The sequence below is a fragment of the Cervus canadensis genome, chromosome 30, assembly GCF_019320065.1.
Source record: "Cervus canadensis isolate Bull #8, Minnesota chromosome 30, ASM1932006v1, whole genome shotgun sequence".
NCBI lineage: Eukaryota > Metazoa > Chordata > Mammalia > Artiodactyla > Cervidae > Cervus > Cervus canadensis.
In genome coordinates, this window is record NC_057415.1 from 24,270,797 (window position 1) to 24,289,488 (window position 18,692).

General features: G+C 39.0%; 1 protein-coding gene across 1 annotated transcript in view; it reads right to left on the reverse strand.

The window, feature by feature from the left end:
* Nucleotides 1-18,692, reverse strand: part of GRIN3A (glutamate ionotropic receptor NMDA type subunit 3A) — a 189,472-nt gene that overhangs the window by 134,010 nt on the left and 36,770 nt on the right. Inside the window, exon 2 of the mRNA XM_043453623.1 lies at nt 359-963. Coding sequence (XP_043309558.1) covers nt 359-963 — 605 coding nt within the window. The remainder of the gene's footprint in view (nt 1-358; nt 964-18,692) is intronic.

An 18,692-nucleotide genomic window follows, 5' to 3' on the forward strand; every position in this document is an offset into this window, starting at 1 on the left:
TTTTTTTTCTCTGAAAAGATTTAGAGAGATTTGTCCAAGTCTGTTGATACAGGAAAGATTGAGCAGGGATGGAAACATTTGTTGTGCATTTACTACGAGCTGAGCACAGTGTTAGGAACTTCTTGTATATAATTTTGTGGTCTCTTTATCATATTAAGCTACATTCAATATTATCTTAGTTTACTAATTAGAAAACGGAGACTCAGAGTTTTAAAAAAAAAACTTGCCAAGAACACACAACTAGTATGGGACTAAGCCACGGACTTAAAAACAGGATTGAGTGTTCCCCACTACAGGAATATTTTACTTCCTATCACAGTCCTATGAATGGGGATATAACCCAGGCCTTGCATCCTACCTTGATAAATATTGTCCTGACGTGAGATTTGCAGTTTCCACATCCATGCAGTTCATTGTGCTGGGAATGAGAGCAAGTTCTGGCTGGATCATGGTGGCTGTGGCTACAGCTCTTGCGACCAATTCCATGGCATCTTGTACATAGTACTCAAAGACAGACTGTGTTGTTTTTCCATGAGCAATCAGCCCTAAGGGCAGACCTTCTGTCCTCAGTTTCTCAACATTCTGGGAATCCCCCAGTACCCAATGAAGTTCAGGGAGCATTACCCCAAACTGGGTGGTAATTTCGAAAATCCGCCGGATACTTGCCATGTCGCAGCCAAACATCACCATTGTGGGTGTACTGTTCTTAATGCTCTCCAGCTGGACCTGCAGGAAGCTCAAGAGGTCCTCGGTGGAGGAGAGGTTGATGGTGATGTTGATGATAGAGCCCAGGTGGAACTTGGAATTATTCTGGGTAAGGAGGAGGAAGTCGGTGATGTTCCAGTCTTCCTGGCACAGCAACAAGCTAAAATTGTACCAGTTGTTCATGGTCAGGATTGAGACAGTGACATCAGCATCAGAACTTAATGAATTTTCTAAACTCAGTTGGAGGTGAAGGGGATTCTGTATTTAAAGATATGAAAAAGAAGAATTAGAACGTATTGGCCAAAGATTATAACATAGGGTACTTTTACTTTCTTGTGAGGCTTAATCTTTTATTTTTCCCTGTGATATTCAAGTGCCTCTGGGATAAAATTCACATAATTTGGAAAGCTGTGTTTCCTGTCTAATGGAATTGATTTCTTTCAACCGATTTCCTTATAATTTATGCTTAAAGTACTAGAGGCCAATGGTTCTTGGTGTAAATGTCAGGGGTAACATGACTATACATTTAGTCTTAAATTTTTATCAGGCTTGCCTGCCTCCTTACAGACAGTCCCCTTTAGGCACCCCATGTCTAACTATCCCTGTTCGTAATTCATTTGTTAAATTTTCCTGTCAGGTGAAATAATCGAAAGAGATTACTTTTGCTTTCCTTTAAAACTACTAGCAGAAAAATCTTAAAACAGTACAGATACTTGTATAAGGATGGTGTGGAAAAAGGATGCACTATAGTTTCCCAAACTTCTAGATGCTGAGAAAGGCAGTTGTTCTAATATATGTGGTACCATGGCCTGAATGTTTATGTTTCCCCCCAGTATTTATGTTGACATCCTAATCCCCAATGTGATGGTATTAGGAGGTGGGACCTTTGGGATGTAATGAGCGCAGAACCCCTCACAAATGAGATTATGAGATTCATGCCCAAGAGGTTCAAGAGAATTCCCTTACTCCTGTCATGTGAAAACACAGTGAGAAGCTGGCAGCCTGAACCTGGAAGAGGATCCCAACAATGCTGGGACCCTGATCTTGGACTTCCACCCTCCAGGACTGTGAGAAATAAAATTCTATTGTTTACCATCTACCCATTCTGTGGTATAGCAGTCTAAATATACTAATGTGTAGTTGCTCAGCCGTGTCTGACTCTTTGTAACCTCAAGGACTGTAGCCTGCCAGGCGCCTCCATCCATGGGATTCTCCAGGCAAGAATACTGGAGTGGGTTGCCATTTCCTCCTCCAGGGGATCTTCCTGACCCAGGGATCAAACCTACATCTCCTATGTCTTCTGCACTGCAGGCAGATTCTTTACCACTAAGCCACAGGGGAAGCACCCCAAGTACACTAAGACATATGGAATAATTAACAATATAATCAATCAAAATTAAATACATAGTCTAACATTGAAGATTAGATTGCATTTCTATGTCTACTGAGACTGAATTCTTGCTGTGAAAGGTGAAATGTGTGCCATTTAAACACACTAACTTCCATCACAATTTCTTCTACTTATAGAACTCACGAACTCAATGAAAGGAGAGAATCTTATTTGAAAAATTACAAATTACTAATCATATAGATGAAGTGGAAATAATCCTCTAATGAGTAAATCTGTTCTCCTCGAGAGCAGCCATTTGACATATTTATCCTGCAGCACTGACATCCTGAGAATGGTTAACTAAATCCTTTATACAAAGTAGGTATACAGTAGATATGGGTCAAATTGAACTAAATAACATTCACATTTTTGGGTTATCAGACTGTTGAACTATTTTTGAGAACTTGCCAAACATTCAGGTTAATAACATATGTAAAGAAATGAGGACTTTCACAGTGAAGTTTCATACCTTGGTACAAAATGAAAGTGTAGCTTTTCCTTACCCACCAAAAAGAGTGTAAAAAAAATAGTTTGAGCTGAACTTTGAATAATTTGAAGGGTTAAAAGGATTCTGATACGTATAGAGGAAGGAGTGAAGATTCCAAAGGAATTTATGGGAGAAAAACTATGACCAAAGGCAGGAAATGAGAGTAATCATATGGTAAGTAGGAAGGAGTCTTAAAATTTATTTTGAGAATTTGACTTTCGTTCTGACTGGCAACCCACTCCAGTACTCTTGCCTAGGAAGTTCCATGGATGGAGGACCCTGGTAGGCTACAGTCCATGGGGTTGCAAAGGGTCAGACATGACTGAGCGACTTCACTTTCTTTCTGTAGTTCTTTTGGAGAAGGAAATGGCAATCCACTCCAGTGTTCTTGCCTGGAGAATCCCATGGACAGAGGGGCCTGGTGGGCTGCAGTCTATGGGGTTGCAAAGAGTCTGACACAACTGAGCAACTAACACACACACACACTTCCAAATTAAGCTTGTAAGCGGGACTTGTAATGATAAAAGCAGAGCTTTTGGAGGATTGTCTATGGGCTGCATTCGAAAAGAAGAGGGAAAATAAGACCTCTAGGATTTCATTTAGGTGCTAACGGTTTTAACTGGAAACCAGTGTTGGTAATGACAGCAAGAATGATAAAAAGGTTTCTTTTCAAATTAAAATTTAGGGACTTCCCTGGTGGTGTGGTGGCTAAGACTCCCACTTCCAATGCAGGAGGACCAGGTTCAATCCCTGGGCAAGGAACTAGATCCCACATGCTGCATCTAAGAGTTTGCATGCGGCGACTAAAGATCCTGCATGCTGAAACTAAGACCCAGCACAGTCAAGTAAATAGAAAAAAAAAAAGTCAAAATTTATTGTCAAGATCAGATATAAGAGACAGATAGAGAAAGGTGTCAGAAAACCAGGATACAGTATCCAGTAGGTAGTTCCTGTTTCCGGGCTTGGGATGCCGTAGAGCCGTATAAGATAAAGGAACAGAAGCTTCACTTCCTCACTCCTACTATTGATGAATATAAACTACTCCAGAGAGTTCTCTCTGTCCTCCTCTTTTAACTTTCTTCTTTTCCTTCTTTCTTTTTATTTCCTCCTCTGCCTTAAACTTATTCCAGAATCAACGAACAATGGAAGGCAAGCTTTACATTTAGCTGGCAGGAACAAATTATACCCAACTGTTTTCTTGGCCTCAGTTCCCTATTCTGTTGCCAGTTTTCTTTCTAAAACATAAATATGACCATACCATTCTTCTGCACCTCTTAATCACCCATAAGACAAATACTAAAATCAACAGTATGACTTAGGAGGCCATTCTTAGTCTTTAACTTCACCTCTAACACTCCAAGCATGCACCCCAAGACAAGTCATAGTGGAAAATTTATTTTTCTTGGATCTGAGTGAGCATTTTCACATCTAAACAAATTTGATATGCTGAATTCTCCACCTGGGAATGTATTTGCCTGTATTCATATTCATCTTTCAGAACTCAGCTCTTCCATCAGATTTCCAGAAACTAGTTTATGTTCCATTTACTACTGTTTCTGCTGCTGATCTTTTTTTCTTTCTTCTCACAATATTTTTGCCCTTTTATTTCCTGCAATGGTGAACTGGATTTTTGTTTATTTGATTGTTCCTCTGACTGCTGCCCAAGCAGAATTAATCATCTCATGTGTGTGTCAGGTTGTCATTTTGTTCATCTCTCTATTACAGTTCTCTTCACACACACGTCAGCTATTTGGTTAAGTGTGAGACCCCCAGGTTCAATTCCTGGGTCAGGAAGATCCTCTGGAGAAGGGATAGGCTACCCACTCCAGTATTCTTGGGCTTCTCTTGTGGCTCAGCTGGTAAAGAATCCGCCTGCAATGTGGGAGACCAGGGTTCTATCCCTGGGTTGGGAAGATCCCCTGGAGAAGGGAAAGGCTACTCACTCCAGTATTCTGGCCTGGAGAATTCCATGGCCTATACAGTCCATGGGGTCACAAAGAGTCCGACAGGATACAGCGACTTTCACTTTCACTCTCACACTAGAATGGAAGCTTCTTTAGGATGAGGACCATATCTCAACCATCTCTTCTAGCACAGTTCTTAGATAACCAGTGACACTATTTATCAATTGGAATTTTCTTTTGTTCATCTCAAGTACTGAGCTATGATCATAATTTTGTCGCTGGAAGACTGAGAAGAAGACCATTTCCAGCAGAGCTTCAAAACCCAGTATTTTGCCCCCGGTTGGAACAAAGGCCCATCCATACACTTCCTACAGAAGGATTCATTAAATTGGTATATGAGGATCAGGTTCTAATGGAGGCAGAATTGAAAACGTTCTCCTCTTGCTAAATAGGAAAGTAACCTTAGCTAATCACATTGAGCATTCAATGTGCCAGGGAAAATATGCATTTGGCAGGAGAGAGTGACAGAGGAATAAAATGAAGACACCCTCCCCCATGGATAATGATTAATCCATATAGTCACAGTTATCCCTACTAAGAATTCTATTAAGAAAGTACAGATGTGGAAGTTAATCCTTACACAAACTTCAGGAACACAACTCTTCAAATAAATACTTATTAAATAATATAGAAACATCTAGTAATATTGTATTTATTCAGCAGCCTCAGATGCATCATCTCCTAACTTCTTTCCATAGAATAATAAAGGGAAAGGCATATGTGTGTGTGAGTACACACAGGACACAAATATGAAAACTTATAACAAAAAATTCAAACCTAATAGGAAAACTTTTAGCAAACTCTGGGACAAAAATTAAACAAGACCTATCAAATGAAACTGAGACTCAAAATCTATGTCTTACATATAGTTTGCTATTTTGCAAAAGAATAACCCATGGCATGAAAGAAGGTATAATAAAAAAATTAAATAAAAAAAGTCCACATTGTTTATTTCCTAAATCAGAGATCCAATAACAAAACAACCCAAGAATCAGGAAGCCTCTCCTAACCATGTTGATAGTTATAGAAAACTGCCTTGTAAGTACATTAAATTTATATAAATTAAAATATACAGGCTCAGTAGAATGTTAGGGGGAGAGAAAAAATGAAATTAAATAGTATTGATAATTCTAATTATCCTAAGTGAGTATAGTCATTATTATATGTGACTATTATATACATGTATTATTATATACTGTAATAAATGTTATTATACATAGTTGTATATACAAAATCACACATCTCAAATTTAATAGGTAATTTAAAAAACTGAAGTATGGTTTATGTATGTTATATTAATTTCAGATATGCAAATTTATTATGAAATGATCACCATGATAAGTCCAACAACCATCTATCACCATTCAAAGTTATTACAATGTTATTGACTACTTTATTTCTTAAGCTATCATAACATTTATTTTATAACTGGTAGTTTGTATCTTTCATCCAAAACTCTTCACCTCTGGTAACCACCAGTTTTTTCTCTTTATAAGTATGCTTCTGCTTTATTTGTTGATTTGTTTTGTTTCTCGGATTCCACATGTAAGTGAAATCATATGGTATTTGTTTTTCACTGTCTGACTTATTTCACTTAACATAATACCCTCTAGATCCATCTATGTTGTCACACATGGCAAGATTTCATTTTTTTTTTTGTGGCTGGGTAATATTTCATTGTGTGTGTGCATATGTGTTTATTACATATCTGCTTTATCCACTTATTTTTAAAAAAATTTATTTTATATCACAGTATAGTTGATGTTGTGTTGGCTTTGTGAAGCCATACTTCGAAAAGATAAAGACACATCTCACAGTTCACTGCAGTACTATTTACAACAGCCAAGACATGGAAGCAACCTAGATGTTCATTGATAGAGAAATGGATAGAGAAGATATGGTATATATATATATACACATATCCATTCATCTTTCAATGGACATTTAGATTGTTTCTGCGTGTGTGTGCGCTAAGTTGCTTCAGGCATGTCCAACTTCTTCAACCCTATGGATCATAGCCCACCAGGCTCCTCCGTCCATGGGATTCTCTGGGCAAGAATACTGGAATGGGTTTGCCATGCCATCCTTCAGGGGATCTTCCCAACCCAATGATGGAAACTGCGTCTCTTAGTCTCCTGCATTGGCAGGCAGATTCTTTATCATATGTGCCACTTGGGAAGCCCTTAGATTGTTTCTGCATCTTGGCTAATTTAAGACATTTTCAAATGTGATTTTGTTATTTTTTGGATTGAATCTTTATTACTAAAGGAAATGACATGCCACTCTTCCCCACTGATTTTTAGATTTTTATTCTCATCATAATCTGCTTCTACATGATTTTGGAAGAGAAATCCCTAAAAGTATAGGACAAGAAGTGTGGATGGGGAATGGCCATGTTGAAATGTACTCACGGAATGAAATCTCACCAAGACAAGTGCAGAGCGGGAGGGAGAGAGGAGTTGCCAAGATGGCAATGCAGTTCCCAGTGTCAGAGAATTGCAAAAATGTCAGAGATTTATTCAGTGGTGTAAGGGAAGATTGGTTCAACTGCTATGGATCTCAGTGTATTTACAACTAGTAAAAGATTTGTTGTTCTTCAGTTGTGTCCAACTCTTTGTGACCCTATGGATTTCAGCATGCCAGGCTTCTCTGTCCTTCATTATCTCTCAGAGTTTGCTCAAATTTATGTCCATTGAGCTGGTAATGCTGTCTAACCATCTCATCCTCTGTCGTCCTCTTTGCTTTTTGCCTTCAATTTTTCCCAGCATCGAGTATGAGTAATGAGTTTATGTGCTCAGTCATGTCTGACTCTTTGCTAACCTATGGACTGTAGCCTTCCAGGCTCTATCCATGGGATTTTCCAGGCAAGAATACTGGTGGGTGTTGCCATTTCCTTTTCCAGGGGATTCTCCTGACCCAGGGATCGAACCCATGTCTCCTGCATTGCAGGCAGATTCTTGACCCACTTGAGCCATTGGGGAAGACTCTTTGCTGCATCAGGGGCTTTTCCAATGAGTGGTCTCTTTCCATCAGGTGGTCAAAGTATTGGAGCTTCAGCTTCAGCATCAGTCCTTCCAATGAATATTCAGAGTTGATTTCCATTAGGATTGATGAGCTTGATCGCCTTGTAGTCCAAGGGACTCTCAAGTGTCTTCTCTAACACCACAATTTAAAAGCACCAGTTCTCCTGTGCTCAGCCTCCTTTATGGTCTAACTCTCACATCCATACATGACTACTGGAAAAACCATACCTTTGACTATATGGACCTTTGTTGGCAAAATGGTGTCTTTGCTTTTTAGCATGCTGTCTAGGTTTGTAATAGCTTTCCTTCCAAGGAGCAAGTGTCTTTTATTTTCATGATTACAGTCACCATCCACAGCAATTTTGGAGCCCAAGAAAATAAAATTGGTCACTGCTTCCACTTTCCCCCATCTGTTTGCCATGAAGCAATGGGACTGGATGCCATGATTTTAGTTTTTTAATGTTATGTGTTAAGCCAGCTTTTTCACTCTACACTTTCACCCTCATCAAAAGGCTCTTTAGTTACTCTTTACTTTCTGCCATTAAAGAGATATCATATGCATATCTGAGGTTGTTGATATTGACAATCTTGATTCCAGCTTGTGATTCACTCAGCCAGGCATTTCCCATGATGTACTCTGCATATAAGTTAAATAAGTAGGGTGACAATATACAGCCTTGTCATACATGTTTCCCAATTTCGAACCAGTCAGTTGTTCCATGTCCCGTTCTGTTGCTTCTTGACATGGATACAGGTTTCTCAGGAGGCAGGAAAGATGATCTGCTATTTGCATCTCTTAAGGGCTTCCCTTTGGCTCAGCTGGTAAAGAATCACCTGCAACGTGAGAGACCTGGGTTTGATCCCTGGGTTGGGAAGATCCCCTGGAGAAGGGAAAGGCTACCCACTCCGGTATTCTGGCCTGGAGAATTCCATGGACTATGGAAGTTCTCAGTTCACATATTGCCAGAGCCCAGCTTGAAGGATTTTGAGCACAACCTTACTAGCATGTGAAATGAGTGCAATTGTATGATAGTTTGAACATTCTTTGACACCTACCTTCTTTGGGATTGGAATGAAAACCAACTTTTTCCAGTCCTGTGGCCACTGCTGAGTTTTCCAAATTTGCTGATCTTATTGAGTGCAGCACTTTCACAGCATCGTATTTTAGGATTTGAAATAGCTCAGCCAGAATTCCATGTCTTCCACTAACTTTGTTTGTTGTAATGCTTCCTAAGGCCCACTTGACTTCACACTCCAGGATGGCTGGCTCTAGATGACTGACCACACCATCATGGTTATTCCAAAAGGGTCATTAAGACCTTTTTTTGTATAGTTCTTCTGTATATTCTTGCCACCTTTTCTGCTTCTGATAGGTCCTTACTGTTTCTGTCCTTTATCGTTCCAGCCTTACATGAAATTTGCCCTTGATATCTCCAATTTTCTTGAAGACATCTCTAGTCTTTCCCATTATATTGTTTTCCTTTATTTCTTTGCATTGTTCACTTAAGAAGGCCTTCTTATCTCTCCTTGCTGTTCTCTGGAACTCAGCATTCAGTTGGGCATATCTTTCCCTTTCTCCCTTGCTTTTCACTTCTCTTCTTTCCTCAATTTGTTAAACCTTCTCAGAAAACCACTTTGCCTTCTTGAATTTTTCTTTGGGATGGTTTTGGTCAAAGATTCCTATACAGTGCTAGGGATCTCTGTCCATAGTTCTTCAGGCACTCTCTCTACCAGATCTAATTCCTTGAATCTATTCATCACCTCCACTGTATATCCCTTATGTATAACCATAGGGATTTAAGTGATAACTGAAATGTCTAGTGGTTTTCCCCACTTTATTCAATGTAAGCCTGAATTTTGCAATAAGGAGCTGATGGTCTGAGCTACAGCCAGTTCACCATCTTTGGCTGCAAAGAACATAATCAATCTGATTTTGGTATTGACCATTTAGCTATGTCCATGTGTAGAGTCATCTCCTTGTGGACAGTCATCTCTGTCCATGTGCTCTTGGAAGAGGGTATTTGCTATGACCAGTGTGTTCTCTTGACAAAAGTCTGTTAGTCTCTGTTCTGCTTCATTTTGTACCCCAAGTTCATACTGTATGCACATTGGGACTTTAGGAAAAAATGAGGGATGTATATAAAAATGATTTATCACTATATACAGGTAAACGTATATAATGATTTAAAAAATACACATTTAATGAAAAATGTGGTCCAATTTTGATCATCCATTCTTCTTTTACTAGGTACTATGTAGTCCCAGATAAATGGATGGAGCTACTACCTACTTCTATATTCCCTTGACTCTTCACTCACCTCTTTTGTAGTATCTACAGTGTTGTTTCTCAGATCCTAAACTATCCTTGTATAGAAACTATCCTTGCTAGGTCTTCCTCAGTCAGCTGAGCTTTTCTCTCCTCTGGGACAGTAAATCTAGTGGTTAAGGCTTAGTAGTCCCTACAACCTACCCTTAACACCTGGCTTCACTGTTTACCAGCTGTGTGTCCTTCTACAAGTCACTTAGTATCTCTGAGTCATAAATTTCTCATCTCTAAAACAAAGAAAACATTACCTCCTACCTTGTGGGTTCATTTTGGGAATCAAATGTGAGAATCTGATAATGCATGGATTCTGATAACTGACCCAGAGTGAGGGCCCAGTAAGTGACAGTTATTACAGTTTTCTTAGACTTAAGTCATTGTGTTGGACATGCTTGCTAAAGTGACTGCAATACAATTTTTTCCTTTGCTATTGCTCTTTTTCCTTTCACTTTTCTACTTTCACCCAATAGCCCCTGCATTTGATAGTTTTTACAAATACCAATTATACCAACTCCTCAGTAGAAAAAGAGCAACTCCACTCCAGGATGGGAGCAGCTATTTATTTGGAAGACAACATATTCACAGCAGAGCACACTCCTCACATGGCCAAGGGAGGGGGGGCGGGAAACAACAACAACCCAAAACAAAAAACGTCTTTCTTTGGTAACTAGCTCCTGTGTCACTTCACCTGTTAAGGAAATCTGTGGCAACAGTTGCTGCAGATCCCCTATCAGTCTTTGTTCGTCCCAAGAGCACAGATTCACCTATTTTGCAGACCAGTAAAAGTTTCAAAAGCAGGATTGTCTGCAGCAAAGAGCTTGCCAGACGCTTTGAGATATTCTCTGACAGAAGAGGTAATGAAGCTGGGTTTGCCTTAAGAATGGAGAAAAGATAGAAATTCTCCCAACTCTTTCCTGGGCAAGCAAATCCATTCAATTTTGACTTCTAGGTTAAAGCTGAGAAAGCTCAAATGAGCATAATATTCCCACTACTTTTAAGAGAGATGAAATGCCCTTCAATCCCTAAGTCTGCTGATTGCTAAAGATGTTCAAGGGGGCCCAGAACCACTTTCTTCACTGCTATCGCTTCTCCTCAAAGAGGTCGCAGGAGGCTTGCTGTGTCTCATTACTTCACACCTCATTTGACCTATATTTTATAGAAGTCTTTTCCTTTCTGGAAATTAAATCTTAGTCCTTTAGAAGCCCAGGCTTTTAAATAAATTAACTGTTTTTTTATGGTTTCATTAGGGATTTGGGCAAACAAATGGCACAGTCCCTGCCCAGAAATTGTAATCTAATAATAACAATACAAATAAAAAGCAAACACCTACCAGTGGCCCTCGTACTTTTTGCATATTATTTTATCCTCACAATGACCTCATGAGGTGATTACGATGATGAGCCTTCTTTAACAGATGACAAAACTGAGGCTCAGAAAAGAGTGAGTAATTTTCCCCAGGGTACACTGCTACTACGAAATAGAGCCTGGGTACAAAATACAAGTTTGTAAGACTTGAAAGCCCATGCTTTTGGCCAGGATGCCTTACTGCTTCCTCCACTTGGTAAGAACAAATTGTGCAGTAGAGCCCTAATGTTTGTATATTTAAACTTTATAGCTTCACTTATTTGCAAGCAATCCTAAAGGCTCATGGAATGAAGGCATTTTTAAGATGTGTCACCGTGCAAGTTAGAATGACCTACCCTGTGAACCTGGCACATGGAAGCCCGCAAGGGGGTCCAGTCTGTTGCCCAGTGTACACACAACTTAGACATTTTCTTCACTCATCCTCCCATTTTGTAGCAACTCTTGTAAAATAAAACTTTTATTTATTTATTTTTTAAATTTTTGGCCTCACCCCACGGCATGTGGGATGTTCCCAACCAGGGGTCAAACTCACTTCCCTCGCGTTGGAAGGTGGAGTCTTCCCCACTGGACCACCGGGGAAGTCCCCAGACTCGTGTTTCTTCATTAACAACAATTTAACAATGAAAGCCAGTGGTATAATTAATGCCATCAGTTTTGTGTTTAGTAAAATAAGTTTTGGAAAAAGGTCGCTTAAATTTTTCTTTTAGATTCTACTGAATTTCATGGACAAAACTATAACCTAAAATGTGCGTGTTCACTCAGTCATGTCTGACTCTGCAACCCCATAGACTATAGCCCACCAAGCTCCTCTGTCCAGGGGATTTCCCAGGCAAGGATACTGGAGTGGGTTGCCATTTCCTTCTCCAGGGGATCTTCCTGACCCTGGGATCGAACCCACGTCTCTTGCATCTCCTGCATTGGCAGATGGATTCTTTACCCATAGTGCCACGTGTGAAGCCCTGTAATCTACAATGGTGTTCAACTATTATGTATGAGAGTGTCAACAAAGACCTTAGGATATATCCCTCAGGATTTTGGGGTGATAGATGAAATCATATGTAAGAGAGTAGTAGAATACAATAAATGCTTCAGAAGCCAGGATTATGGATACATGACTCAGGTGGCATAATACTGCCAGTTACGCTTGGTGTGGTCTACTTCACTGCAGCAGTCTGAGGAAAGCTGGTCTTCTCTCCTGGAAATAGAGAAGACACTGGTGGTTTTAGGAAGAAATGTTGGCACAAATACACTGTCTTCAAAAACAACTGGCTGATTTATTCATCCAACAAAGCAAGTGTTGAAAGGTTATTATATGTCAGGCCAGGGTTACAGAAATGCATGTCTTCAGGCAGAGGAAAATGCGAACACATGCATGCAGTGGGTACTCTTTGAATCAACTCAATCCTCTTCACCCTAGGCCAGTTTCCAAAAAGAGACATCGGGGCATAGCAGGTCAACTTGTGGCAATCACTCAAGCTTCCCTTGTTGGGCTTTTGATCATTTTTTTCCCATTTCAGGTCCATCTAATCATTGATACTCAACTCTTCCATCTATGTTCCACCCACTTCTACCTTTCGTTGTGGACGGTTGTACTTTGCTTCTTTCACCTGACCCCCTGGTAATTTTAAAAGCCTTTGGGTGTCACTCTTTCTCTGAGCTCTGTCCTTCCAGCCCATGCATTCCAGATGTACTCTAACTAGCTGCAATTTCTGGGGCTTAAAACTGTCACTGGTATACCCGGGAGAGGAAGGACTTTGGTTAAAAGAATGTGGCTACAGAAGATGTGTAGTCATACAGTCTTTGAGAGAGCAATCAGCTCCAGCAAAATAGCCCAGTGTAGGAATATTGGCCCAGGTGGACCAGGGACAGATAGTCATTGGAAATGTGGGCATTTAACGTCGGGAAAGACTAGTAGCAGGCAACAAGATCCTTGGTCTGGGATTTTGGTTACTGCAACTTCTTGGGGAGCCCAGAGGAGAGGACACAGTGGCTCTGTCTGGAGTAACTCTGATCTTTGTTTGAAGTGAGGCTCTGCCATTTACTTGTTCTGTGAGATAAACTCTGAAAATGATTTATCTTTGTGGAGCTTCATTTTACTTTTCTGTGCAATGAAAATGACACCACCTACCTTTCAAGGTTTGCGAGTATAAAATAACATAATATACATAAAGCATCAGCACGCAGTAAATGGTAAGTGGTAGCTTATAATGCTGCTGCTGCTGAGATTAGGAATACTATACTAAGAGAGATGAAGTATAAGGGCTAGACTGATGTTACATTCAGTTTATTTAATGAACAGTTGAGTATGTTTTGTGCCAGTCATTGAGTACTGACTAGTGGAACTACAGAAGTGAATAAGACTAATGTTACCTTTTCTTTTATGGACTTTAAAGTCTAGAGGGTACTATTATCAGCACCAAGACACAAGTCGAGGAGTAATTTAGACAGAAAGCAGCAGACCAGTGACAAGAAATAGGGCCCAAAGTTTGAGTCGGGCTAAAAGGAATGGTGATTTGGTTTTCAGTTTTAGTGAAAATGAAAATGAAAGTCGCTCAGTCGTGTCTGACTCTTTGTGACCCCAAGGACTATACAGTCCTGGAATTTTCCAGGCCAGAATACTGGAATGGGTAGCTGTTCCCTTTTCCAGGGGATCTTCCCAACCCAGGGGTGGAAACCAGGTCTTCCGTATTGCAGGCAGATTCTTTAGTGAGTAGCCTATGCCTTCTCCAGCAGATCTTCCTGACCCAGGAATCAAACTGAGATCTCCTGCATTGAAGGCAGATTTTTTTATCAACTGAGCTATGGGGGAAGTTTTAGATCATGAGGCAAATATCTTCATATCCTTCTTTCCTGCATTTCAGACCAGCTCGAAGTATTGGGACAAGACCAAGTTTACAGGTGACGATTATGGATGACTTAGAAGGGAGGGGAGGCTAGAAGAAGGCAGAATCTGACAATTAGGGGGGCTTCCTTACATACTCAACATGTAGTAACTATTTGTTAAAAGTTAGCCTATTATCATTGGTATTGTTAGCAAAATTATCCCCCTTACTTTTACTGGCATAATTGATCCTTCTCTCATGACTCTGAGCATTCTGGTAGCAACACCAGTGACTGTGCCTGACTGGGGGACCATGATGTGATCAGGGGCCATAGAGCCAGCTGGCTTCCATGTTGACCGAACCATATAGGCTGGAGCTCTTGAGCCTCTCTAGAAAGTGTATTTTTTCTCTTCTCTGCCACTGAGTCAGGTTACCTACTATCCCTTTTTGTTCTGTCAGTGTGCCTACTTTCATGATCTCCTTGCAGCTTTTTTAAAATATACTTTTGAGCTAGAAAAACAACATAACTCTCATGTCACAATTTTGTCTAAAATGAGAATAAAATACTACCAAGACCATCTTATAAGTAAATATTGAGGAGGCTGTGAACTGGATTTGTTATGAGGACTGTTCTTGGGAACTTGACTTCCATTTCTTTAGCTGTGATAAGAGGATAATAATAGTCAACCAGCTACCTCTGAACAACATGGAGATCACATGATGATATGCATGTGAAAGTGATGTATGAAGTAGAAAGTATTATAACAATAGGGAACTTGATGTATTTGCATATCTGTTTTCTAGACAGTAGGGAGCAGGTAGGACCCATAAACTGGATGGAAGTAAAGGAGGCATTTCTGGAGTGGAATATTCAAGTGAAATAACATTTTCAAATTTTATGCCAACTTTTTCATCTTCATATTACAGAGGATAAGGCTATTTGTCACATTTAAAGAACTTTTGGAATAAAGATGTTGGTTTAAGAGTGATTTGTTTTCCACACTCAAATTTTAGTCAAATTAAGCAGTATTTGAATGAACCTGCACATTTATATATATCAGAGGCAGATAATTTATAAGATAGTTAAAATTTATCAAAGTATTCAAGCTACTGTTATAGACACTCTCTTCTGGCGACAAACTATAGCATATTTTCTTATAATGGGAACTATTGAAATGTGAGCCACATAATTAAACTGTCTAGCAAGCAAGTTAAATTTTCTATGGAAATTTGATTATTTTATGTCAATGTAGCTTGAAACTATTATTAAGAGATGGCTTATGTCACATGCTAATTTGCCTTATTGTCCTAAGAATGAAAAGTCAGCTAAATGTTGATTATTTCTATTTTAAAATACCCTCCAGAACTGACACTACAGTTGACATAACGTTTTTTCTCAATTCCATAAGCCATTTTAAAGTGGATACAAGTACATGTTTTGTACATTTAAACTATGGTTCAAATAATTGTGATATAACATAGCTTTCATATATTCTGGTTTAATATTCCAGATTAATTTTCATAATATCATAAAACTTATAAAATCAATTCAGTGGCATAATGGCTTCTTATTTCATTTGAAAATTTTGAAAAATTAGATAGATTCACATTTATTGCTTGCTACCTGACACTGACCAGTTTAATACTAGAAATAGTATTATTCTTGTTTAGTCACTAAGTCATGTCTGACTCTTTTTTGACCTCAAGGACTGTACCTTGCCAGCCTCCTCTGTCCATGGGATTCTCCAGGTAAGAATACTGGAGTGGGTTGCCATTTCCTTCTCTAGGGGATCTTCCCAACTCAGGGACTGAACCTCCCTCTCCTGCATTGGGAGGCAGATTCTGTACCACTGAGCCACCAGGGAAACTCAAAAATAGTATTAGCAAGGCCTTAAATAGTATCTAATTAAATTTCCATTTTAGCACATTATTTCAAAACTTGTGATTTATTCATTATAACTAAGATTTGCTGCAATACATTTTATTTCACTTGCATTAATAAGCACACATTAGCATAATTAATTCTTTTTACCTTTCAAATCCTGTTTCAAAGTAAGAAGGCATTAGAAATATTGAATTCAGTTTCAAAGTCTCTGGTCACAGAGGGAGTACTTTCTCGTGAATTAATAATAATCATACTCTTACAAGCAGTTCTGGTGATTTCAGGTCCAAAATGATGAATTCTGAATGAACAGGCCTATGTCGACTCAGGATGGTCTGTGTGAGCATTGTCACTTATTGCAAAATGATCTATTTGGTTAATTTTCAAATTTAAGATTTGGATAGTATCTGGTCCTGTTGTGAACTCACTTGTCACATCATTGCCTGCATCCACTCAAAGTCAGTAATAAGCAAATAAGGCAGAAACATTAAGTTTGAATGTCCACCAAAAGTCAATTATTGCACTTATGATATTATCATTTGGTTAGTAAGGGACCTTAAAGCTAACTTAATTCAAACTCCTGTACAGTTTACAGAATGCCATGTATTAAGGGGCAAGAGTGAGTTAAAGGTCCTTTTCTTTCTATTTGTAAAGCTAATCATTTGTATAATTGAGGTGGTCTGTCTTCCTTAGAGTCTTTTGTGAATATGACTAGATTTTAATATTCATGAATATCTACTTGTGTTTAATTTTATTTTAAAGGGGGAATGATTCAGGCTCAGTCCAAACTTGCACACTCTAATATCTCTCTGTAGTCTTTAAGTCACAAATAATTGCCCTCTATGAGACAGTAAAGAGTACACTGATTTATGAATTCACTAATTTTTCTTCTCCACTGTGACAAACATATACAAGCATATCATGTCTTGAAACAGAAACATTAATTACTAACACATCTAGTGCTAAACAGAATTAAATGAAATGGATTTTCTGGTTTTCCATCCAACTTACTATATAGTATAGGAATATCTTTCTGGAATTACTGTCCATATATATTTATTCTGTTAGCATTAGTTAGTCTCTGTTGGCATTATTTTCTTTTAAACTCTTGCATATCACCCCAAAAGCCTTTAGGCTTTAAAATGAGAAGAACCACCAAAGATCATCATTGTTTTCTAAGTCAGTCCTGGAAGCATAGACCCAGAAAGAGGTCAGGGACCTTGAGAGGTCTTTATTTTTTCCGGAATAAAAGAGAATTGATAACTCAGCCTTTATAACCTAGTCCAGCATCTCAAAGTGCTAAATTCACAATGTTGATGATTTTCTCTCTCCCTCTGCTTGTGTCCTGGGTGATCCTGGAAAGTCCTGATATCCTGTCTCTTGCCATCCTTTCCAGATTATGCAAGATCCATCAGAGCTGACTGCTACCTCTTTGTTTTCTAGCCATCATCCTCATCTCCCTTGAGGCACAACAGTGGTGTCATCTTGTCCTGTATATTCAATTGTCTAAATATATCTCAGTTTCCTTTGATCTTGGAAGCTAACTCAAAAACCTTGGAATTTCCTAAGTGCTCCACCTCTCTTGCCACTACATCTGTGGGTCATTTTCTTTGCCCAGAACCTTTACCTCTCTTTTTGCATCACTAACGCCCCATCAGCTTCCAAGACTGTGCTCAAGACTTTTCCCCAGTTAAACATTCTTATTTGCCTCACCTTCAAGCTGCAGTACTTGCCTCTTTTATCTGTGCCCCACCATATTCTGTACATCTGCCTCTCTTTATTACAAGGCATAATCATTAATTTACTCATCTCTCTCTTTCCCTGGACTATTTGGGGGCTAGAGATGTCCCCTTTTATAGTGAAATCCTGAGTAATGTTGCCCAGAAAATAAGAGACTCACAGAGAAGAACTGTTGGTTGAGTGAATAAATGGTGATGTGTGGTTTAGATTTAGACAGAGAGGTCTGACCTTTACCTGAGATGTGTGTCTATTTTTTATGAGTCATTTTCCTTCCTGTTTGACTAATATGGTGTCTCTCTAAAGCCAAGAATGATTATTATCTGCTTTCCCATAAAATCTTATCCTTCCAGATGACACAAATCTTCCCTGATGTCAATCAGAAAAGTGGCACCTGAATGCCAAGAGGATTGACAGAACTGCTCAAGTGCATATATGCCCCAGGTAATGTTTAGAAATACAAGTGAATTTGTATATGCGCAAACTCGGTGTGTGTCAGTCAACTTCCTTACACTAAAGATGGTTGTGGGGAAATATTTATCGTGCCTTATAAATTATTTATAATTGAATTTGTTTAAATGTTCAACAGTGATGCATTTAAAACATGACTCAACATACAAAAGTATCAATACTGAGGCAACCTTTCCATTATCTAGAGTGATAACAATATCTGTTATCTAGAGTGTGGTGCCATTACAGAACTGGAGAAATGACTTTGAAATCGCCATGACCAACCTAAAATGGGATTCTAACAAAGTAACTGGAAATGACAATAAATAAAGACTATGTTAAGGTAAAGAAGAGGACATTGGAAGATGACAGAAGTCTTACTAGGATTTTAAACCTTAAAATAATACACCTATTATTACTACACATAACAGAAAGTATCTTGGCATTTTGCATGAAAGAGAAAGTAACTAAGTTTCTGTTTACTTTAGTATAGAGACAAAACTTGGCTTGGAGGATGCTTGAGGGGAACAAGGACATCTGACAC